General features: G+C 40.2%; 1 protein-coding gene across 1 annotated transcript; it reads left to right on the plus strand.

The window, feature by feature from the left end:
• The first annotated feature begins 36 nt into the window (after positions 1-36).
• On the plus strand, positions 37-23,437 carry MRPL13 (mitochondrial ribosomal protein L13). Its single transcript, XM_065751667.1, has 7 exons — positions 37-92; positions 177-300; positions 2,664-2,757; positions 4,299-4,359; positions 11,710-11,796; positions 12,097-12,218; positions 23,290-23,437. Exons 1-7 carry the CDS (start codon positions 66-68, stop codon positions 23,312-23,314), a joined length of 540 nt encoding a protein of 179 aa, XP_065607739.1. The 5' UTR covers positions 37-65; the 3' UTR covers positions 23,315-23,437.
• Positions 23,438-23,985: the final 548 nt, after the last annotated feature.

A 23,985-nucleotide genomic window follows, 5' to 3' on the forward strand; every position in this document is an offset into this window, starting at 1 on the left:
GCCCCTCACGGCGCTTCCGCTTCCGGGGGCGGGGCCGCGGGGCTCCGCTTCCCCTTCCCTCGGCCATGTCCAGCTATAGCAGGGCGGCACAGGTGAGCGCGGCCCCGGCCCTTTCGCGCCTCGGCGGGACGGCGCGTTCTCTAACTCTACTGAGCGTCGCCTCTTTTTCTCTTCAGCAATGGGCTACTTTTGCCAGAGCGTGGTACCTCCTGGACGCGAGGATGCAGCCGCCGGGGAAACTAGCAGCTGTCACCGTCAGGAGGCTGGAAGGCAGGCATAAGCCTATATACCATGCGCTCAGTGAGTACTGCGGGAGGTTCCCCCTGAGCACTAGGAGCAGGCGGCGGTTCCCACAGGGGCTGAGGGCTGTCCTGGGACCTGTAATTATTGGTAATTATTGGTGGAGGATACTTTGATAGGATGGACAACTTGTTCTGCCCATCCGCAGATGAGAAAACTCAGTAGCATCTGTGACTCATCTTGCAGTACCGCGGCCCTTGTCTCACAATAAGCAGAGCCACATCCAGCCTTGCCTTGAATGCCTCCAGGGATGGGGCATCCACAGCCTCTCTGCACAACCTGTTCAGTGCGTCACCACCCTCTGAGTGAAAAACTTCCTCCTAACATCTAACCTAAATCTCCCCTGTTTTAATTTAAAACCATTCCCCCTTGTCATATTGCTATCAACCTATGTAAACAGTCGTTCCCCCTCCTGTTTATTTTCAATGCCCAAATTCTGCAGTTGCAAAATGTATTTTATCCACGAGATGTCACTGGAGTGTAAGGCTGTTGGTAAAGCCAACACTGAGGTGACGTAGTTTTGGTTGCTGTGTGAAAGGTCTTTGATAGTCTTACATTCATGAAGCTTTAAAATCTTGGAAAGTCATTTCAAGGTTAACTCTTATTTGATCTAAATTATTCCACGAGTCAGTACCAAACTCATTACACCCAAGATTGATGGTTTCTGCAAGTGGGAGACTTCTCATTCTAAGAGCAAAGAATGGGTGAGTTTGTGTTTGCTGTGCTCAACTCTTTTTGTTACTTTAGAGGAGGAAAAAAGAAAAAAAAGTAGCAGTGTCTGTGAGATAGTTGTTCTTTAGAAGAACATTGTGGAGATTTTGTGTGGTGGGCTTTTGGTTGTGTGTGATTTGTGGTGGCAGAGTTGGTAGCCATTTTTAATTGGGTATCACCTTTCCATAAAATCACTATTATTCTGAAAAACGTCTGGAGCTGAAACTAAGCTGTGAGTAGGCAAAGAAATAAATTTGATTTCACGTATGTTTCTTTTCTGTTGTAGGGAAAATTCTTCCTTATCCTCCAAAATCTTATGTTTTTAGATGCTTTTAGGCCATCTGCCTTAAGAAAGGTTGTATAACCCTGTTCATGAGGTTTGAATGTGGATTTCTTAACTTCTTCTGTATTTTCCCTTGCATCCTGTCTTTATGAACAGGTTCTAAGCGTGAAGCCAAAAATAATGAGCCAAGTTTTTCAGATATTGGTCACTGTGGTTCTTTGTACTGAATTGTGGGTGAGTGTAAGTGAGCAACTTATGTTACTCGGGCAGAGTTTGCTGTTCAGGTAGCTGTCGTGTGCATCCTCAAAGGAGAAGGCCAGGCTTCATGAAAATGTCCCAAAATTCACATCTGGGACAGCTGTTACTCTGGCTTGCCATGTTAGCCTCAAACAACTGGCAGTAGTAGCTAAAACACATCTTACAATGTAAACATTGGCAAGTAGCATGTCAGTCATGTAAGCTAACAGTTGATGATGCCTGTGTTCAAATGTAGCTTAATCCATAATTAAAAAGTAGGGGTAAAAATGCCCTACCTTCAGAATTTTATTGTGAGATGTTAATTACCAAAATTTTATAAACATTCAGTGTTAACAGAGTAGAATTACTGGACAGCCTCGTTTCAACTGAAGAGGTGGGATGTATACGTTGTATGTAACAAATAGAATATTTCTCAGAAGAAGGATGCAATTTAACTGTTTGTGGAGATAGTAAATGCTTTTTGTTTTCTTCTTTGTCAGAGCAGGTGTCCCTGAGATGATGGGTGCAACACTATCAAAAGACAAGTAGCTAGTAATGTATTAATTAAAAAAATTAAGGGAGAAAGTAGCTATCTGTGATTTTTTGTTATCAACTTTAATAACAATAACAACCTGTTATTTTATTATTTAGATAGGTGTAGATATCCTAGATAGTTTTTTTTTTACTTTGGCTCCTCATTGCAGCCCCTTTGTGTCTCACTAATGAGCTCTAAGCTATAACCACTGAGTAGAACTATGTTACTGAAAGAATGCAGTCCTCTGGTACTGCTTTTATACTGTGTTTTTGAAATAGAGGCACACATACAGCATAATGTGTTGAATAAAATAGTATGCTTGCTTGTATGCTGGACAATTGGATCATAGCTGATTAGCTGTAACAGTTTAATTATCCAGCTTGATGTTATTTTACCTTCTCACCTCCCTTCTAACCTGACATTCCTAAGAAAAATGATGGTTAAGGTTTGTATTTAGGTGTGAGTTTGGAAGGAGTGACTTTAAAAGCCCTCATCTTATCTGAGTTTTATGGAATGTGCTATGCATACATAGTACCATATATATACACAATTTATAATACACAATTTAAAATACTTTTTGTACTGATTACCTTATAGATGACTGCGGAGATCATGTTGTCATAATAAATACGAGACATATTGCCTTTTCTGGTAACAAATGGGAACAGAAAGTATACTCTTCACATACTGGGTAAGTGTTAAGTTACTTCATAATACACACTTCTGTTGTGTTTTCTTCTAGGTAAAGTCTTAGCAGGTTGGTTCAATGGAGAATTCCTGCTTACATGTGTTGTTCTGTTAGCATCTGTTACAGTGTTTAAAATGATGCAAGTATGTTGCTCTGACTTAGTTATGGCAGTGCAGCAAGTTAATAAATTTGGTTCTAGATTACTTTGTGTGGAGGTGAATCCAAACATCAGGATTACTCTGTTTTCTAAGCAGTAAAGTACTGTGGACACTGAACATTTAAGGTTAAATATACAGATGCTAGTTTCAACTTTCTTGTCCTACTTAACAGCAGATACAAAGCTTGGTATGTTCTTCTATCACAGGACCAAAGAAAAGATGCTTAGTCTTGAAAAGGTTAGATATCAGAAATTTAAATCCATCTCCTCATAACTGGAAAATTCACTAAGAAATGAGGTACTCTAAAGATGTACTGGCATATAACATGATTCTGGCAGACATAACTTATTCATAGATAAATATGTAATGAGCTTTGACATCATGGATCAGTTTAGTCAAGTAAGAACAGTTGCTCTTCATACAGTGACAACAATAGACGATTATTCTCCAAGCATTACAATGAATCCAATTAGAAGATGTATAAATTATGTTGGAGAAGCAGTTTTGTTCTGGTATTGAGTTCTGGTATTTCAGTCTTTAAGTTTCTTGAATTGCTGAAAAATTCTTGTCAAAGTTGGTGGAAATACCTCCCCCTGCCCCAAAAAACTCCAAAACTTCTGTGATAATTTAATTTACAAGCAGTTTTTAGAAGACATCTATCTGCTTATGCAACACTAACTTTTTAATACTCAAGTGAATGAATGGAAAAGTGCAAAATGGAATTAAACTTAGAAAGATTCTGTTCACTTGAATATCATAGAATCACAGAATGGCTTGGGTTGGAAGGGACCCCAGGGATCATCAAGTTCCAACCCCCCTGCCACAGACAGGGCCACCAACCTCCAGATCTGGCATTAGGTCACATTGCCCAGGGCTCCATCCAGCCTGGTCTTGAACACCTCCAGGACTGGAACAGCCTCACCTGAGGTATCTAATGAAGAATAGTTGATAGCTGTTGGCCTTGTGAGAATTTTACACCATTGTTCAAAGTTCTTTTGCTATTCCACTTCGCTTAATCAAATTAAAAGAAATAATAAAAATAGAGTGACTTGAGGGAGAGGGGAAGAGTTGACACTGTACCAGGAGGATTTAAACTGGATGTTAGGACGAGTTTCTTCAGAGAGCATTGTCAAGCATTGGATGGGGCTTCCCAGGGGTGTGGTGGAATCCTCATCCCTGAAGGTGTCTATGAAATGTGTGGATGTGACACTAAGAGATGTTGTTTAGTGATGTAACTTGGTAGGTCAGTTTGGTGGTTGGATGCGGTGATCTTAAAGTTCTTTCACAACACAGATGCTTCTGTGATTCTGAGATACTGAGGTATTTGTGATAATGGCATGATTGAGCATGTAGCACTGAGCTTGTATATTTCTTCTGTTCTTCTAGTTATCCTGGTGGTTTCAAACAGGTGACAGCAACTCAGCTCCATTTGAAAGATCCAACTGCTGTAAGCATTTTTCCCTTTCATTTGTAAAGTACATCTGCTTTCATTTTTATATTTCCCCCAAGCAAAGGAGGTTGTACTTAGCCCATGTTAAAGGTTACGAACATGTTACGACTGGAGCTTAGTTTATGACAGTGTTTTTGTAAACAGCATGTTTTAGGGTCAGATTGCAAGTTGTGCATTTTCTTGATTCTTCCATGCTGTCCAAATGAGCAAATCAAGCTTGTTTGCTTTTTGCTTTGCTCCATTGCTTTGAGTTTCAGGGGTCTGACCTTTCTCATTGTCAGAGTGACTCAAATTAGACTGAACTAAGGAGTACTTGAGTTTAACAACCCTGGCAGTTCAAGAGCCATGGAGAATAATGATAATACTAAAAAATGTTAGAAAATACATCTGCTTCTTTCTCCCATTCAGTGGTGGGTTTTGTTAAATGATTTTTTTCTTAGATAGTATCTGCAATGCTCTGTATTCGTGGTCTGTGAGAGAATTGGAAACAGTGATTAATAAGATCAGTGTAAATGTCTGTATTTGACCATTATTAATCCTGTAGAACATAAGTGTTTGTTTATTTATTTCTAATTAAAAAATTGTAGTAGACGTGAACAGTTTGGGATGTTGACTTCATACTGCTTTTGCTGTGGTTTTGAATGCTCAGCTTTACAGAGCTGAGTTCTCCAAGTACTATAGTTCAAAAGTATGACATGAAGTCCACTGAGATGAACAGATCTGTGTTCACCTCTGACTCAGGTGCTTTGTCTTAGGTCAGCTTATATGCAAAACATTAAAATACTTCTTTCATTTCCCAGGGAAATTGCCTGCTGCAAAATGATTTGGTTTTGTCACTAACCTTAGCTTATCCCAAGACTTCAATACAAAACATTGCATGAGGACTCAATTAAAAGAAGTGTGCATAAGAACTTTTCTACTTTTATTTTTTTTCTTTTATTTAAGATGGTGAAATAATAAAATCCTGCATTTCAGTATTGTCTTCTGTCAATAATTTTCCAAAACAACTTATGTACTCTAACATAGTTGTAACTCCTTTGGGAGTTACTGGTAGTTCTGTGTCTAAAATAGATTTCTTCAACCATTTGCATTTGAGTTTCTAACAGAGGCTGTGCACTGGGAGGCAGTATAGCACAACTTTTTTGCTAGGGGCTGAGAATTGGGTGTTCTATAAATGATCTTCTGGCATTCGTTCTGAAATACCTCTTTTCTTGCCAGAATTCTAGATGAATTTCTGTGCAAGCATTCCTCTGGATTAGATGTGTTGCCAATAACTTAAACATGTTGGACAGAGACTCAGCAAATGGTGATGTGGCTCAGGACGTGGTCTAGTTTAGCAAGAGAAACTTTCTTTAAAAATAAATAAATAAATTCTGGAGAGCCCTCAGCAATTAACTGTTTCATTTTGTTGAGTTGTTTGGATGGCTGTCTTACAAAGATATATTTTTGCTACAATTCATAGTAGTGAGTGGTAATTTGGTGGTAATTTGACAGGATATGTTCTTTGTGTGCCTGTTAGGTTTTGAATGGCAAGGAAACATTTGTTTACTGTTTTGGTATAAAATCCATCGGGATATGACAAAGATGGAGATTAGGGTGATGATTTATGAACTTGTTTTATGTTTAGAATCACAGAGTGGTTGGGGTTGGAAAGGACTGGAAAGACTATTTAGTTCCAGCACCGTGCTGTGGGCATGAATGCTTCCCAACTTCCCAGCAGCTCAGGCTGCCCAGAGCCCCATCCAGCCTGGCCTGGAGCACCTTCATGGATGGGGCACCCACAGCTTCTCTGGGCAGCTGTGCCAGAGCCTCACTATTCTCATAGTGAAGAATTTCTTCCTCATACGTGATGTAAATCTACCTTCCTTCACTTTAAAACCCTAACCCTTCGTCCCTGATGAAGTCCTAGCTACTAAAGTCAGTACTGAAAAGTGATTGTTCTGAAGAAGGCCAGTGCCCAGCCTAAGCATTGTTTCCTTCCTCAAAATGTTATGGAGACTTATATCAGCTACTTAGTTTCACTACTTTTTTTAATAAGAATGGAGACTACTTAATTAAGTTTGGTCTGACTGCTCTGAGACCAGTAGAACTAGCTAGGCTGTAGGAAGCTGAATGCATCTTTCTATGGAATCCAAGTCTTCATTCTTGAAGACATTGTTCTCATCCCAGAGGTCAGTACTTTGCCTCTGGTCCTGTTGCATCCCACTAGTTCATCCTCATAGTGCTTCTTTAGTTGAGTCAACATCAATTTTGGAAAAAGTGTCATTACAGAAATTAAGCCTTTACATTCTTGGCAGAAGCTACTTCCAAAGAAAAGGATGTTGCCATAAAACCTGCTGTAAATTATGGGGTGTTAATACAGATTTTTGAAATTGATATGACTGTTGTCAGTTTATGTAAGAAATACATTAAAGTTTACAAGGTTTTTTTTGTAGATACATATGCAGTTATACTCTACTACTGCTTCTCACTAAGATAAGTCTGAAGCATAAGTATTTTTCAATTACAGTCATGTTTAAATGTAATTCCTAGTGTGCAGAAATACTTATTTTAAGAAAAAAATGATACATAGCTAACTAAAATGGCTGTAATGAATAATAGGATGTAAAACAATATGTGTTTGCATGGGTGCTGAAAGACACAAGTAGTGTGGTATTTAAATATTTTTGCTGCAGAAGGGTTAAATAATCATTCTTGATTGCTTCTTGTTCCTTCGTAAAGTATGAAGCCAGAAGTGTATGTTGATAATTCAATAATCTCACTGCAGGTTGACATCACAGCATTAATCTCATTAAGTTTGGAGCTATTTTTTCCTCTTGTGTAGTAGTAAGTCCTTGAAAAGGATTCATGCTGGATTTTGGATGTGTGTGTACATATGTTTGTTTGTTTGTAGGATCATAGGATGATTCAGATTTGAGGGAACCTCAGGAGATCTCCGGTGTAGCCTGCTGCTGGAAGCATGGTCAGCAGCTCTGACACAGCTGGCAGGGTCTGATCCATACTGGTCCTGAGAGCCACCAAGGGCAATCTCTTTGGGCAACCTTTTCCAATGCCTGACTTTTCCTACTTGAAAAAAATGATTTTTAAGTGCATATTTTTGGTGTCTAGATTGAGTTGTATTATTTAGTGCCCAAGTTTGATAGACAGTTACTGTCTTTTTCTCACTTTCCTGCTTACATGAGACACTGAATGCAAGAAGAGATCTGCATAGCTGATGTTCCATGCTCATTGTGCCAATTTTTCAGTAGTTTGGAAAATGTTGGAGTATGTGAAAATACATATGGAAAGGCAGAAATTACAGTGATGACCAAGAAGATACCAAAAGCAAATATTCTAGCACGTTTTTGCCTTTAACACCTTTGAGTCCCTTTGAGAGGCATGGGGAAACAAGAGTCTGTGAATGTCTTTAAAATTTGTATTATTTTCACTTTTCTGCCATTCTGGAGAGTATTGGGGAACAGCTCTCTTGTTCTGGGATTGGCCAGGCTGCTATAGGAAGTGTTTAATGAAGAGAAATACAGCTTCATGTTTCTGCATATTCTTTCTGTAACCTAGATATAATGTGAATTTTCAGATCACTCATCAACTGGAGTATTAAACTTGTTCTTCAGGCACGCCATAATACCTTTTTACTGTACAAAAGAATCTCTAGTCATCAAGTTAATGCAATCATAGAATCATAGAATGGCCTGGGTTGAAAAGTACCTCAAAGATCCTCTAGTTTCAACCCCCCTACCACGGGTAGGGTCACCAACCACTAGACCAGGCTGCACAGAGTCACATCCAGCCTTGCCTTGAATGCCACCAGGGATGAGGCATCCACATACTAATATTCTGTGTGCTACAGCTCCTCCCTCAGGACACAAATACAGCATTGATTTCCATTGTCAGTTGATAAGAAAAATCAGTTTAGTGTTCCACTTTCAAAGAAGAGCCCTTCAAAACTGAAGGGAACAGTTGTTTTTTGAGGTGCAAGTGTTCGGGATGCCTGCAAGTTTGTTGGTTTTGGTTTTGCACGTGTTTTCTTTAGCTGAGGAAATGCTAATAGGCATGAGACCAACATTTTCAAAATGAGGCTTCAGAGTGCTTGGTATGGGAAGAGTAGGAGATGTCTGAGTATTTGTAGCCCTCACAGAGTTGAGAGGGACAAAGAATATTTGGAAAAATGTGGAAAAAAAATGTGAGAAATTAAAATGCCTGCAGAACATGTTGACAGATCTAGTATGTAGAACCAGATAGTAATCTAGATAAGACAAAGTTTTCAAACATTTTTTTTCTTGTTTCTAGTTCTAAAACTAAGCAAAACTTGGCATACTTTATCTTTTTGTATTTAGCTGGAACAGAAACTCCCTCAAAACAGAAAAGAAATGGATCCCAGATACTTGGTGAGAGGATTGACATTTGCAGCACTCAGAGCCTGTGCTGCTTTTTCCAAAGAAATAATGGACAATAATTATTCAGCATGAATGCTACCTGCTAAGGAAGATGATGAAGCCAGGTGGGGTAGCTCTACAGACACATGCTGTGAGGAAGTCTCTGGGATGTCAGGGTTTGTTCAGCTGCTGGCAGTGGTCTTTAGGGGCTTAAAACATTCTCATTCTCCTGTCGAATGCTGTTAAGCAACTGCTTGCATGTATAGGCTTGCCATTATACCTGCACAATAATGATCTTTTGAAGAAAATCTTGAACAGAAAGAGCATTTGAATCTTGTTGTTGATATTTGAAAACCTGTTTTCTTTTTATGGAGGGAAGTAGGGGATCATTGATACAATGGTATGTACACAGCAAAAGTTTGTTAGTGGAACACTGGATATAATAGGGTTTTCTTTTCTGGCCATGGGATCTGTTCATTTATTTATTTGCCATTAAGGAGAGCATAACTTCAAAGCCTGGCTTAGTAGGCACTTAGAAGTTAGTGTAGCATGGAGAGGAGCCTATCATTAAGGAACCTGGTATCTGCAAACCAAAAAGGAGCAAACAAAAAACCTGTTATTGCACCAAATAAGACACACAGTTGTGTTGGTCTTTTGCTTCAAATATAAGTATTTGTTTAAAAAAATCTTAATCCCTTTCTTACATGACTGTGCAAGTTAGTGATGATAAAGAACAAATTAAACTTCTAAGATCTTAGGTGCTGAACAGCAGTGGAAATTCAGTTCCTCCATGTCTGAATTGTTCCTGTGGCATCGTGCAATTGCTTTTTCTGTACTACCTCATGTAACTCCATAGAGGTAAAGGAACTTCGCCTTTCTATCATGCTTTGAAAAAGAGCACTATGATTTACAGAACAGAAGACAACTGGTATTTGGCAGATACACTGCTGCTGAGGATCTGGTACCTGAAATTCTCCTAGTGGTGTGCCCCGTAATTAATCACTTTTATCCTTCTCTGTAGTGGCTGTGTCCTTCCCAAGGAAGGTTGCTTCCTGGTGGTTATCATACTTCACCTCTTTGAGCAGATTTGATTTGTTGTCCAGTTATTTTGTACTTCTCGGGAATGGTATTGATCTGTTGATGTCTTCACTTAAAGCATGTTTTATCTGGGAAAAAGTGCTTCTGAGAAGTTGGTCTCAACTGGGTATAATCTGCAGGCTCCCTAGCTCAGGTTGCACAGGTAGGTGTCCAGGTGGGTCTTGAACATCTCCAGAGAAGGAGACCCCACCACCTCTCTGTGCAGCTGTGCCAGTGCTCCATCTTACCTGCATGCATGCTTACCTACAGAAACTGTTCCTGAACATCTTGTCATCCGTGCTTCATTCTCCAAATCCTGTTGTCTTGTTAGTTTGTTGTTCCCGAGGTTGTCAGTTCTGCAGTGATTGTACACAGGGTTTAAAATACTTCTTCATTCTTTAACTTGAAAATATAAATCAATCATTCTTTTCCAGAATGATTTTTTAACTGGTGACTTTTTAAAACTGAGTTGTTCTTTTTTTCTTTTTAAGCAACGTCATAAAGAAAATGGAATCAGACTCATCAGGCAGGGGTGTTCACAACCAGAACAGAGCAGCAGTTCATCCAGGCTGTTGACTTGTTCCAACAGATGTCTGTGTTACAAGCTGCAGGGGATGATGAAAGACCTGGCACAAACATTGATTGCTTGAAGAAGTTAAATACTTAACTGTTCGTTTATGTATTTTAAAGTCTTTCTTTTTATTGGATTGAAATCATCAATAAGTTGTACATACACAGGGTCAAACGTGTGGCCAGTGACTCACAGATACACAGAGTTGTATTTAATCCAAGGAATTAACACTGATTCTAGCACATTCCCATATAACTTTTGTATGAAGAAAAAACATCCCTAGAGTTAGGGAGTGTGGAGCTTCTGCACCCATTGTTTTAGATTGGATCTATTTTGAACTTGATTTACTTGATTGAGTTGCACTCGATGGTCTTTTTGAGTCTCTTCCAACTCAGGATATGCTTCAGTTCTGCGCTTTCCGTGCAGCATTTTTCCTATTTTAGCCAAGTAAGTGTACAAAATGAAAATTACTCTGGTAAAAGGGCTCACATCTGGGTGGCTTGGAACACAGGGAGAATAGGTTTACTAATGTTTAAAAAAATTGCATGCTGGACTACTTCTAAATGACTTGCTGTCCTTCTTTTTCCTTTGGTCTCCTATAGTTGCGTGCCTTGTTTTACATACACAAATGTTCTTGTGGCTGAAGTCCATAGCACTATGATTCGTATTTAAATTACACACATCTGCATTAGAGTCCAAGAGAAATGGTGTTATGTTAGTTTTCTGCAAGCATCATCTGTTATGGGTGTACAAATTCTGTTCATTCCTCGTGCTGTACAGTAGGTTTGTTCATCTGGAACTAATATCAAGAGAATAAATTACGAATACATAGAGTGTTATGGAGCAGTGTCCTACCAGGTCATCCTTGCTCAAGATACGATGCATTGATTATAGTGAAACACTGAACACAGCAAATTACAGAGTTTAAATGCTGAGAACACTTGTAAAATTTGTCAGAGCCTGATTTATTTCAGTGATCTATGTACATGTAAGACTAATATTATGGAGTTAATAGAAGCTTTTCAGTTTGCTTTTCCATTCTTTTAATGTCATGTGATCATATGCAATCATCCACAGTGCAAAAATTAGCTCTGGTTTCTAAGCAGAAACTTTTTTTTTTTTATAACTGATAGAGTAAGTGTTTGTATGACTGAGGTATTTCTTCTTCCAAAACAGTAAATCTGGAACATCTTGTAAATGTGATGCCAGAGTTCTTCAGTATGGAAGAAGTTATCTGAAAAGAGGTTCATAGGCAGAGGGAAGCATACCTTACCTTTTTCATGTCATTCATAGATGGTCTAAGAAGACATTGTTATCTTTCCTCAGATTGTCAAACTGACTGTTTATAGGATGCTTCCAAAAAACCTTCTGAGAAGAACTTTGATGCAGAGGTTGCACCTATTCCCAGAAGATGTGAGTGGTCACTGTTATGTTTTCTTTTTGCTTTGGAGGTGAAGAGCACTAGCAATACATCAGTCATAAGATAAATTAAAATTAATCAAGCTACTTCTTAAGTATATATCTAAATATTCTTGATATGTTGATGCTCTTCTCAAAATTGCAATGTCTAAAACATGCATGAGATTGTCTTTATGACTTCATTTACCACAAAGAATGCAGCAGTGTTGATGGATTTTGGTCTGGATTTGGGGAGGAGGGAGGTGTTTTCTAAGCACCTTTTTACTCAGGTTTGACTGTTCTCACCCTCCTCAGGTTATCCCAGAAGATATAGAGAAGAACCTTCTACAAGAGATTCCTCAGCCTCGTATAGTCCCCAGGAGGTTAGATGAATATACACCAGAAGAAATTGCTGCCTTTCCAAGGGTTTGGACTCCGTAAGTACATTAGACTTTTAAAATGAGCACTTGGACTGAATCTGTACTGCATTGGCTGTTAGCTCTTAGGGTGCAAATGAGAAAAAAGGGATTATTTATTTTCTTCATGTCATGTTTTTTGAAGTGAGGAGATCATTAAGTAAGGAATGGTCACATTGAAGGGAGTGTTTGCACGTTTTCTTATTTTCTGACCTTTTCTTTTTAATCAGTAAGACTTGATGTAAAATCATACTTTTAATTCTTCATCAGAAGTAGTTGAATAAATGCTTACTCACTTATCCTATCTGAGTTGTCAACTGTTAGTTGTAGTTGGAGGAAACACCATGTGTCTGTGACTGAGCAATTCATTTAAAGAAAACGTTTAAAAAAACTTAAGATCTCCTTTATAGGAAGGGAAAGAATTCTGTTAAACTGGAACTGGAAGAGTGTATTTTTGGTGGGACTATACCACCTGTTTATTTTGATAACTAATTTATTTTCAGTGTGCCAAATCAGATCAGATTTTTAATATCTAGAATTTAACATCTTTTTTTGGTAAAGCAAGTTTAAACATCTGGTGAATGTTAGTCATGTTTTGGCTGCGTGTGACAGAGAGCAAGGAAACTTGGTGTCATCTAATTTAGTAGTTGCTGTCAGACTGTCTCCTAATAATTTCCTGTTAGCATTTCTTTGCTCTGCAGTCTCACCCTGATTAGTTTTTTGTGGGGGGAAATGCTATCTGTATCTGTATACAGGCTTATACTGCTCACTTAGCAGCTCTGCAGCTGCCACAGTTGGGAGGCTTGCAACTGGGAAATTCATATTGTTCCTTCCGTGGGATGAGTGAGTGTCTTAAGTGTATGTACTTGTTGAGAAGAGGCAGGGAACAGGTGGACCTAGAAGGGGAATAGAGCAGAGCTCTGAAACAAAAACGGGTCAGAGGGTAGTGGAGAATGAAGAGGAGCACACTCCTGTGTGTTTGATCCGTGAGCTTCTGCAGAGCCCATGGATAGGTTCCAGTCAGTAACTGCAGTACCTAAAATAAACCGAAATAAAAATTCAGAAAAGCTGTTACATTTTGTTTTTTCCAGTTTTTTCTGTGAAGCTCTGATGGGTGACTGTACTGTTTCTTAAAGGAGAATGAGTGATTAAAAACAAGGAGGAAGATTGAGACACGCACGCTCTGTGTCACTTGTATTTTCTTTCTTCTCTAGAAGAAAAAGACTTAGATTATGTTAGTCCATTAAAAGCCATATTCAAGTGTTTAAGGATATAGAATAAAGGAAAGCATAATGATGACAATAAAAGTAATGCTTATGGCTTTACATTAAAAGCGAGCCTTACTGAATATAAAGTAGTCATAATACAGATAGGAAATTGCTGTCAATTCAGAGTGTGTGAAGAGGCCTTTCTCTCCTTAATGTGAAATAATCCGTAAATGATTTTCATCCTGAATGTGAAGAGAATGTACTCAGTGCTGCTAATGATTTCCTTGGACTTCCTACCTGCATTTTTTATTAAAATGTCTTGGTAAAGCTGGGTTTTTTTTTCTGGTAATTGGAGACTGTAGACAAATACACAGTATCCAAGTTGAGCACTAAGGTGGAAAAAATGGCTTTTGAGGAAAGGATGCATCCATGGCAGACACCTGGTGAAGAATTGGTGCTGTGCAGGGTGGGCAGCCTTCCTGTCACCCTCCTTCACCACAGCACAGAGCATTATGGGATGTCAGGCTGGATCTTGCTCCATGAGAGCAGTGAATTAAATGTCCTGATATTCCCAGTGAGAGACATTTTCTTGGAACATTCTTTCCTTTTATACCTAACCTGAACCAAATGGTTTCCTGATCTGCTCTCTTACATCCCTGGTGCAGAAGTCTGAAGTAACTGTGGTGAACAGCCTTGTAAAGGCAGGGTGGTAAAGTTGTGTCTTTCCAGACAGGTTGAAAGGGGAGGAAGATCAGAAACCAGTTCTTTTGGCAGACTTTGATTTTTCTGCAGCTTCCTACCATGAATGAAGCCATTATTTCAGGAGTGTTTGAGGTTTCACGTTGGATGTTTTTAATGAGCTTTGAACAGAAATCATCTCAGAATTCACCCATCTTGTGTGACTGAACTAACAGTACTGTTTCCTACCTCACTTGTAAAGGTGGGAATGCATCAGATTTGTGTGTGAATTTTCCTGTTACGTGCCATCTAAATTTGTTTAGCTGACTGGATATAGGTGTGTTTGTAGACAGTGAACTTCTAAGGGCAGGAAATTTGCTGTTGAAGGAGTATTTTGAAGTCATTTGGACAAAAATGTTCCCAAATATGTAGAAGAAATCTGACTTGTTCCAGTTAGATGGATATATTCCCAAGTTTCCCTTAAGAAAGCAGAGCAGTTCTGATTTCCAGGAGAGCAATCAGGTTGTTGCTGGTGTGCATGCTGAGTGCCTGCTCCACTGCCAGGCTTAATGGGAACTCTCTGCAGCCCTCTCTAGGGCAGACAGCCTCTTGCTTGTCTTCCTGGAAAAGAAGTCCTTGAAGGCTTTTTTGACATTTTTAAAACTTCAGGTATTGTAAATTCTGAAACTTGACTTAAGAAAACCAAGCACCTTTTTAATGTTTATTTTTTAGTAACTTGCCGGATTTCTGGCTCGCTTCTCCACAGTCTACTTCTAGGTGTAGGGGGTTATACTCTGAAGCCATAAAACTGTTTCAGCAGAGCAGTGAGAGCTGGTCAGAGTCCCAGTCCTTGAACATCAGCCATATGTGAATCTGTGTGGCATGGCATACAGGTTCATGGTGATCCACCAGCAGCATCCCACAGCTTTGGAAGAAGAAAACTGAAATGTTCTGGGAAGAAATTTGTGTATGATGAAAACTTTTCATGTTGAGAGATCTCTGCAGCCACTGTTGCCCCTTCTGTTTGCTGTCTTAAAAGGTAGATGCAGTTGTCTTGCCCAGTTCTACAATTTCTGGTGTAAGTTCCTACTTCAAGTCACTACATCAAAGAAATAATTTGGTTGCTAAGAGCTGAAGAAGAAGCCAGAGTTGTTCTGGGTATGTGTCTGAAATGATGTTATAAACAGCATCTTTATTAATGTAAGGTGCTGGCAGTTTGACTTTATGCACTTTGTTTCATGTCCTCAGATAAGGAAGGATGCCTTGCGTTATATTATGTACACAGATCTGTGTGGAGTATTTCCAGTCATGTGCTGTCACAAACATGACCTGCATTTTACACTACATCTGTAAAATGCTTTTTGTTCTACAATGAAATACAACACATAGTAAATGTAAAACTATGGGGTCCTTGACTCCAGCTGTCTGCAGTAAGCACAGTGCAGATTGCATCCAAAGATGTTAATGTCTTGAGCTACTTTTGTAAGATCCTTCTTAAGCTTAATGTTAGATTTAAAATTCTGCACTGAAATATATTCCTTCAGTCACTTCCTTATTTCCTTCAAACTGCAGTGTCTGCAGCTTTGTGGGGCTGGAGTTGATTTGTGAATGTTATGCCTCGTGACAGTGCTTTGTTCTTACCTTGAAACACCCCTTGGTGGGATGTTTCTTTAACAGGAATAAGTACTGCCCCTCCAGCTTCAACATTCATCTCAAAAAGCAAGGTTGGCTTGTATAGAGGATCAGAGTAGAGATGGCCAACACAAACTTCTGTGAAAGCCCTGAGCCTGTCTTAGTTTTTCCTTAAAAGAGAAATTGGAGAGACGAGGAAAAATCTATCCTGCCAATACTGCTCAGTCCTGTTTTAAAGTATGCTTTGAGAAATCCCTCTGGATGTTCATTTTGTATGTCTTTTTTGGTTCTCAGTAGGAATTCCAGTAACTAACAGTAAAGTGTTAACTGCCTTTAAAATTGGAGAACCATCACCGGTAACATTTATTTATTTATTTATTTGATAGAAAGGGCATAAAAATGTCCCATGATTTTATGTTGATCAGCAAAAGGCTGAAGGCAGCTGAGTCTCATATTCTAGGCTACCAGAGCTGGATCTAAATAAGCCAAAAGCCACAAAAGTGAAAATGGCACACAGTTGGATACCTGAGGAGAAAGTTGATCCCCTTTACTTCAGATTTCAGCCACAGGCAGCAACTGGATACTTATTGAGGAGGGTCAGTAGCTTAATCATCTTAAAAATCTGACAAATCCGTATTTAGATTGATTACCCTATTAGAAGTAAGTCCTGGCACGTCTCTAGCATGTATAACATTTGCTGAGGCTACTGATTCTCTTTACCTGAGGGCAGCTTAGTTGTAGCTAAAGTTTGAAGCTAAGAGATCTAATAAATGGGTAACTAAGCTGTCTGAAGAGACTTTCAGAAAGAAAGCTGTAAAGCACTTTCCTTTTCTCCCTAAAAATATGTTGATCTCATATGTGAAGAAATAGGAACTAAATAAGAATTTGAGAAGCAATATGAGAATGGTTTTATATGATACTGTTGAACTAACGATGAAAATGGATGAAAAAAAATCAGAGTTTTTTTAATTACTCTTTTATAAATGTCTAGGTGTATTTGTGTTTTTTCCCTTCTGGTGGTGACTACAAGTCTGGAAAGCATTTCACTGTTCCTTTACTCACTCCTCTGTTTATTTGAAGAATAACGTAATTCTTTGGACAGAGCCAGGTGTACAGTGCTGTTCTTGCTATAGTTTTTAACTGTAGATGTATTTTCTAAGAAAACCCTTTCATTTGAAGGAAGCATAATCTTGCTCATGTGAAATTTAAATGAACATTGCCTTACGTTACATCATCTAACAAACAGAATTCATGTAATCCAGCTCAAATCTGGTACTAGTGATGTCATAATCATAGAAAGGTTGGAAAAGACCTCTAAGATCATCCTGTCCAACTGCCCACCTACCACTGATACTGCCCACTAGACGTGTCTCTAAGCACTATGTCAGCCCTTTCCTTAAAGGCCTCCAGGGACGGTGACCACCACTTCCCCAGGCAGCCTGTTCCAATGCATTACTGTGCTTTCTGAGATGAAATTCTCCCTAATACCCAACCTTATGGCAGATTTAACTACCTTGAGTTCTGCTTAATTTGTTTTCAGGAACCCTGAGATTTTAATCAGTTGATTTTAAATGTTAACAAACTACTCCTAATCTCATTAAAATTATCTAAAGAGGTTAGTCACTGTAGCTATATTGGCATAACAGTATTATAAAGGCACCTTTTCTTACTTTTTGTTATTAAATGCAGCTTCTGTTACTGTGCTTATTACCACTTCTCTAAATAAAATAAGCTGTACTTGTAGAAATGCATATTAACTCAGATCATAGCTTGCATGGGGACTAAGCCAATATAGAAAAGTTTATTTTGCCCCCAGACAGAGTAAGTTCACTGTTAAGAACAGGCCAAAGTGAGACAATTTAAATACCATTAGCAGTTTCACTGATTATTTTACCAGAGGCATAGAGCTATTCTGGGATAGAAAGTACATCTTCTTGAGTAGAGGAATGATTCAACTCCCCCCACTCCTGGTGTGTCTGCTGTCACAGATGGAAGTAGATGAAAGGCTGACTGGGGACTAAATACTGAGCACTATGATCAGCCCACAAGCTCTCTTCACTAATTGGGCTTCTGCTGTATGTCATCATCTGTTAGAAACTGGTGCTTTATAAACTCGTAAAAGATACATTTATGAGCCAGTGGGATATCATTGGTTAACTACTGAACAAACTCTGAAGTACTTCAGTGGTAATTAAGCTATATTTATTTGGTTGAAAAGCTGTAAAACTTGCAAGTTTTGAAGGATTTTATCCCTGCTCTTAAATTTCTTCGGATGTGTATAGGAAAATCATGCAGAGCTTCTGTATAATCTGTTGCAAGACAGTTAAGGTTGGAAGGCACCTATGTGGATCATGTAGTTCAAGTGGGGTCCCCTAGAGTACGTTACCCAGGACCATGTCCACGTGGCTTTTCAATAATCTCTCCTGGGAAGGAGACCCCACCACCTTTCTGGGCAACCTGTGCTCGTGCTCACTCACCCTCAGAGGAATGAAGTTTCCTTTCACGCTCAGTTGAAACTTTCTATGGTTTCACTTGTCTGTTACCTGTTCCCCTGTTGCCGGGCACCACTGGGTCTGGCTCCATCCTCTTGACAGTGTCCCTTTGGGTACACACTGATCACATACCCCCCTGAGCTTTCTGTTCTCTAGGGTGAGCAGGCCCAGCCTCCTCAGCCTTCCCTCATGTGAGAGGAGCTCCAGGTCTCTCCTGTCCTGGGGAGCCCAGAATTGGACACAGCATGCTCCACGTGAAGCCTTACCAGGGTCAAGCATAGAGTAGGAGGATGACCTCTCTTAAGCAGCTGGCAAGGTTCTTCCTAATGCAGCCCAGGACACAGTTTGCCTTCTCAGCCAAGCTGACACTCTGCTGGTCAGCTTGGTGGCCCACCAGGATCCATAGATCCTTCTCTGCAGAGCCCCCAGCCTGTACTGGTGTGTGGGGTTAATCTTCTCTTGCAGGACCCCGCTCTTGCCTCTGTTGAATGTCAGGAGGCTCTATGAAACTATGAGCTACAACTGATTATTTTCTGAAGGACAACCAGAGCAAACAGGGAATCCTACCAGACATGAGAGATTTCAAGCCACGAGTAATACAGATCATTGCACACACCATGAATGGAAGAGACAGGTATACCTTTAATACAGGATGACTGATATTATTTTAATGCATCTGGAGCGCCTTTTCTCATCCACAGAAGGAATGAAGCCTTGGCGAAATCCAGACACGCAAGCTAACCTTCTCAACTTCTGCTCCTGCACTACTGCTTCAGTCTTCATGGCAGTTTATTAGTGTGCAGCACTGGTTAGCTTTAGGGCACTGACCTTCACGGTGCTGATGCAAGGTTCAGCCCTCTCTGAACACTCATTCTTCTCATCAGTGAGGTAGCAGAACATACCAGGAGCTCTGTCTCGCTGGGTCACGTTCCCTAATGTTGAGATAACTGCCTGCAGGTGAAGAGAAAAGTGTAATCTGAGATCTTCAACGCTTCCAAACCAGGTGTGCATTGCTGAGTCAAGAGCAGGTATTGACAGGTCACTTAGTATTGTCAGCCTTATGCCTTTGCAGGGACAGCTTTAAAGATGTGAGTTAGCAGTCATGAATACACGCGAGCAGTGACTGCATGAAATTGGACTTTGTGGAACTTCTTTTGAAGTGCAGCAGAAAAGAGATTTCTTATGGAGAGGTGACCTTTTTTATTGTGTTCAGAATGGATCGCTTTGAAGTATTCTGTATTGTTAAAAATGGAGATAAAATATTTTTAAAAGAATATCTGAAAGTTGAAATGCTGTGGAAGGTAAAACCACTATGTATAGAGTTGGTAATATCCTATGTGCCAGCAGAACCTAAACCTTATTTGTGTAAGGCAAGTCATGCTGCTTTACATCTTATATCTGCTGTAAGGGCTGTCTGTTAGCTGAAGTAAAGCTTAAGTTGGCCTCTATTTCTGAAATCAGGACAGTTCCAGTGTAGCACTTAAGTCTGACTTTCACAAGCAGTAGCACCCGCCTCCTCCCGCTCCTTTTTTTTTTAATAATTTTTTCTTTTTTCTAAGGGTGTTTTAGCTCCAGACGTTGCTAGGCAGAGGGAAATGTCTCTGCTGGAATGTGCTGACAGGAATTTAATAGAGGTGGAACTGTGTGGTGAGTCTGTTCGTACCTGATGGAAATAAATTTTCACTACGGGAGTTGGAAGTTGAACACATTCTGCTTTTGGAAAGGGTCTTTGTTCCATCTCCTTAGACAAGAAAAGTACCATAGGAGGAGGACATTTCACATGGTATCAGAGAATATTGGATGCTGGGAGGGGGCTGTCTCCCAGAGTTGCATCACACAGCTTTCTTTGTACTTGTGAATCCACTGAAATGTTCAGGCTGAACTCAGAGCTCCACGGGCATTCCTTCTGGCAAAAGGTGCTGGTTTTAAGTGGCACCCATTCCTTCTGCCTTTTCACTGTGCTTGTGTAGCACTGGGGTAAAAAGAATGGGGGAAGCAGCCCAGATTAAGGACAGCCTTCTTACATGGGGCTGCAGGAACTGCTCTGCGTTCGAGTTCTTAGGGAAAATCTGACTTTAGCCTCCTGCTCATCTGTGGATTATAATCTAAACCAAGTTCGGAGTTAGTTTAGCACAAGTCGTTTAAGCTGTGGAAACACAAACAGTTTAAAGTGCTCTGGGGAAGCTTTGCCACTCCTTCCAGGTGACCTGAAGGGGCTTACCTCTTTGGGCTGAAGCCTGCCAGCGTGACTTCTGTCTTCAGTGTCCAGGCTGATTTCACACACACTTACATTTTTGTCTGAAAAGCAATTCTATCAGCATCATTATATTAGAGCAGATTAAAGTAGCATGTAGGTGAAATGGTATCTGAAGCATTTGCACATCTGAATGAGCCTGTCCAGCTCACCTTTTGAGTTGGTTAATCTAGCTAAATGGTTCTAGCCTTGAGAAAAAATGAGTCAGATGTGTGTTTCGGAGACTGCTCTCGTTGCTCTGTTGTTTTTACCACTATTGAAACAGTACATCTTTTCGTGCCTGGATTGACAAAGCTTGCTTGGTTCACTGCAAACATCCTCTGTTATGTACTTTGCATTTTGAAATGAATGCTGCCACTTTGGTCTTGTTCTGTGCCGTTGGTTCTGTGCTCTCTTAAGCACTGAAAAATCTCTTTTCTGAGTGAGTACAACACGGTTTTATTCTGCTCCTGTAGGAAGCAGTGCAACGAGCCCACAGTCTAATGGGTGAAATGGAGTAATGTGATGTGGCACTGTGCCTTTTTCCAGCTGTCACTGCTGTCAGCGATGGCTTCTCTCATGTGAGATGAAGGCTAAAAAGAGACAAATTTTAGGTGCTTGTAGCTGTGATGTTGATGTTTTAAGGAAGCATTTGGCATGTTTCAATTCATGCACGCTGACTCTTGGCGTACTGTTTCCCTGCGTATTGTATTGGTTTGCACTGACGTATCTTTGAGTATATGTTTGTAAGAGCAATCAGATTATAAAACAGACTATACCTGACTAATGTGCCTCCCCAGAAAACACTGACCTGTGCCCTAAGATTGAGTTTAATTATGACTTTCCTTCTGTGAGCGGATTACAGAACAAAAAAGTTATTTTCCTTGTAAATGGGAAAACTCTCTTGATCAGTCTGATTTCTTTGGTGTTCAAGAGTGTGGGGCTGGCATCCACGTGAAATGACAAATGTTTTATGTGGATCCCCAGACTAACCAGAGGTAAGGTAAAGAAGCACATGCTGCTAGTCACAGTGGGAACCATTAGCAGCCATCTGTACCAAGATCTATACATATATGCAGGTTTGCCTGCATGATAAAGCTCTGATTGTCAGAATGTTACATCAGTTTTATTCCTTTTCTGTTGTGAGTATGAAAAAATGATGGGAGAGCGAAAGAGATTTAAAACCTGTAATCAGAGCATAGGTCTTCAGTTTCCATTACTAAACTGTGAAGTATTTTTGGAAAGAGAAGCACTGAGCTGCGTGGCATAATTGGACATTGTTTGCCAACTATTAGGCCTAGAGATTTTCTTTTATTTTTTGTAATGTGCAGTATCAACTCCTAGTGGGGGAAGCCATTTTTTTTTCTGCTTCAGTGTCAGCCATCTACTGCAGAGATGAATGTTGCATGTTTTTAATGAGCCTATAATGCTTTGCCATGCAGCATCCACTTCAGAGATGCATTCTGCCTCCCTTTACCCCCCTTGCCTTGGAGTCTGCCATCAATATACAGCAGGCCGTTTTTCCCAAGCTCGTTACCTTGAAGCCATTTGAAGTTCTGAGTTTGGGTGAATTTCCAAATCACCTCTTTTCCTTTATTCTGAATGAATAACTGCAGACAGAAGAACTGCACAGATTTACACAGTTCATCAATGAGCAGTTACCCGTTGGTTTTCACAAGTGGCTCATAATTAACTCTGAGTAGACAACGGTTTTTGTGGGTTTATGGTCTTCCTTGGGCAGTATTTCCAACTTTTGCTAGAAACAGTGCTTTTCAAGGCTTAGCTTTCCTGGTGCCTTTAAAAGCAGAGATTGTGGTCCCCAGACGTGGAGCACCAGTTGGCATAAGAGCCTACTGTGACACTCAGAAAGGCTTTTAAAACTTTTATGTTTGTTCACACAAGTGTCTCCGTGTAGAAAATGCTGCCTTCAAGCTTCATTAACTTCGTAAGGCCACAAACTGAAGCCAGTGCTTTTTGCATTTAACTTTAAGACAAGCATTGAGGCTGAAATATGGGTTGCAGTCAAGGAAAAAAAACAACCACAGATTTTCAGCCCTGGAGGAAAGTCCTGTGGGATCCCCAGCTCTGCTGCACTTCAGTGTTACCCTCGATTGAAGTTTTAGATGTGCCAGTCAAAGGAAAGCACAGAATCCTTTCAGCACTGTGCAGGGGGATGGATGAATTGGACCAGAAAAGGAGTAATAAATACAAGCTGCAAGACAGTGATGTCTTTACCATGCAGCTTGTGTAGGATCCTCCAGCACCTGTCTAGGATGGATGCAGCGATAACGCTTCCAAGCCACTAGTGAGAATTGCTTAAAATCCCACTCTCCCACTACAGCACTGACTGTGATGTGATTAAATGTATCTCCCGGCAGGCAGCGCTGGGATGCGATCAACGAAACGTGAAATGTTTTGGAGGATGGGAACCTGGGATTCTGGGAAACAGGAATTGGTTTCCCCATGTGTAGCAGCCCCCAAAAACTGAGTTCCTTCAAGGCCAGCATTGAGCATGTAAATGATGTACATAGTGCTTAACGTTGTTCTCTTAACGCTCAATGGTATGAATTCAAATATTAATACGTCCCTTAAACATAAAACAGAAGCTTTGTGATCCCTTTGTGGTTGTTCACCATACAAACCTCTTGGCTTTGAAGTTGCTCTGTTTTTTGCCTCGTTAAAACTCATATGGCCTTCAGATTTTGTATGCTGCACCTGCAGTAGCTGTCACTCAGTTCCAGAGTTGCTGTCCCATAAGCCCCTTCGGGCTCCCGCCAGATTTATGGGCGGTGTTACGTAGTGGCTGTGTGTGAGGCCGTGCTACTTTCTTTGTAATTTTTGTTTTCCAGACCTAAAGATTTTCGAATGAAGTAATAAAAGAAGAAACGTTGCAGTCAGGAAAGTCTGTCTTCCTTGAAAAGAGTCCTTCTGCCACAGAAGAAGATGTGTCCTGCATCGCAGTTATCCCTTCTGTGCAGGAAACTTTGGCAGGTATTAGCAAACTTTATTGGGAAAGATTGTAAAAATGGTTGTATTTAAAACAGCTGAGGATGGGCGTTATGTTCCTCACATCACTCGTGCTCCATGTTGTGTGTTATCTCTTCATTAAATTCCTTTTATTACTATTATTAAACAATCACTGAATTTTTTCGTTTTTTTTAATACATCTCAGGAACAGTACTTAGCTTGCTGCAAAAGTTGATTTTCATCTGTTAGGAAGGGTGAGTAATTATGGACTGAAAGCCTCAAGGTGTTTAACCTTTATTTCTGCAGAGTGATGTAATCTGTAATCTCTGTAATGTTGTGCAGTTTTTCTGAAAGCTTTGTCTAGAACCTGGAGTGCACACATCACACGGCATTAACGGTGGGATGTGGATGCTTGCATGTCTGTGCAGGCCTTCAGTTTCCCTGTCTGAGTAGCTGGTGTGCCTGCTGACGTGACTGTGGTGCTGGTGGGCATCATCAAACTGCTGGAGCCAAATTACACCTCCAGGTGAGGCCTCACCAGGGCAGAGTAGAGGGAGAGGATCACCTCCCTTGATGCA

The sequence above is a fragment of the Cyrtonyx montezumae genome, unplaced genomic scaffold (assembly GCF_038088225.1).
Source record: "Cyrtonyx montezumae isolate F1298 unplaced genomic scaffold, pur_monq_1.0 scaffold_8, whole genome shotgun sequence".
Taxonomy (NCBI): Eukaryota; Metazoa; Chordata; class Aves; order Galliformes; family Odontophoridae; genus Cyrtonyx; species Cyrtonyx montezumae.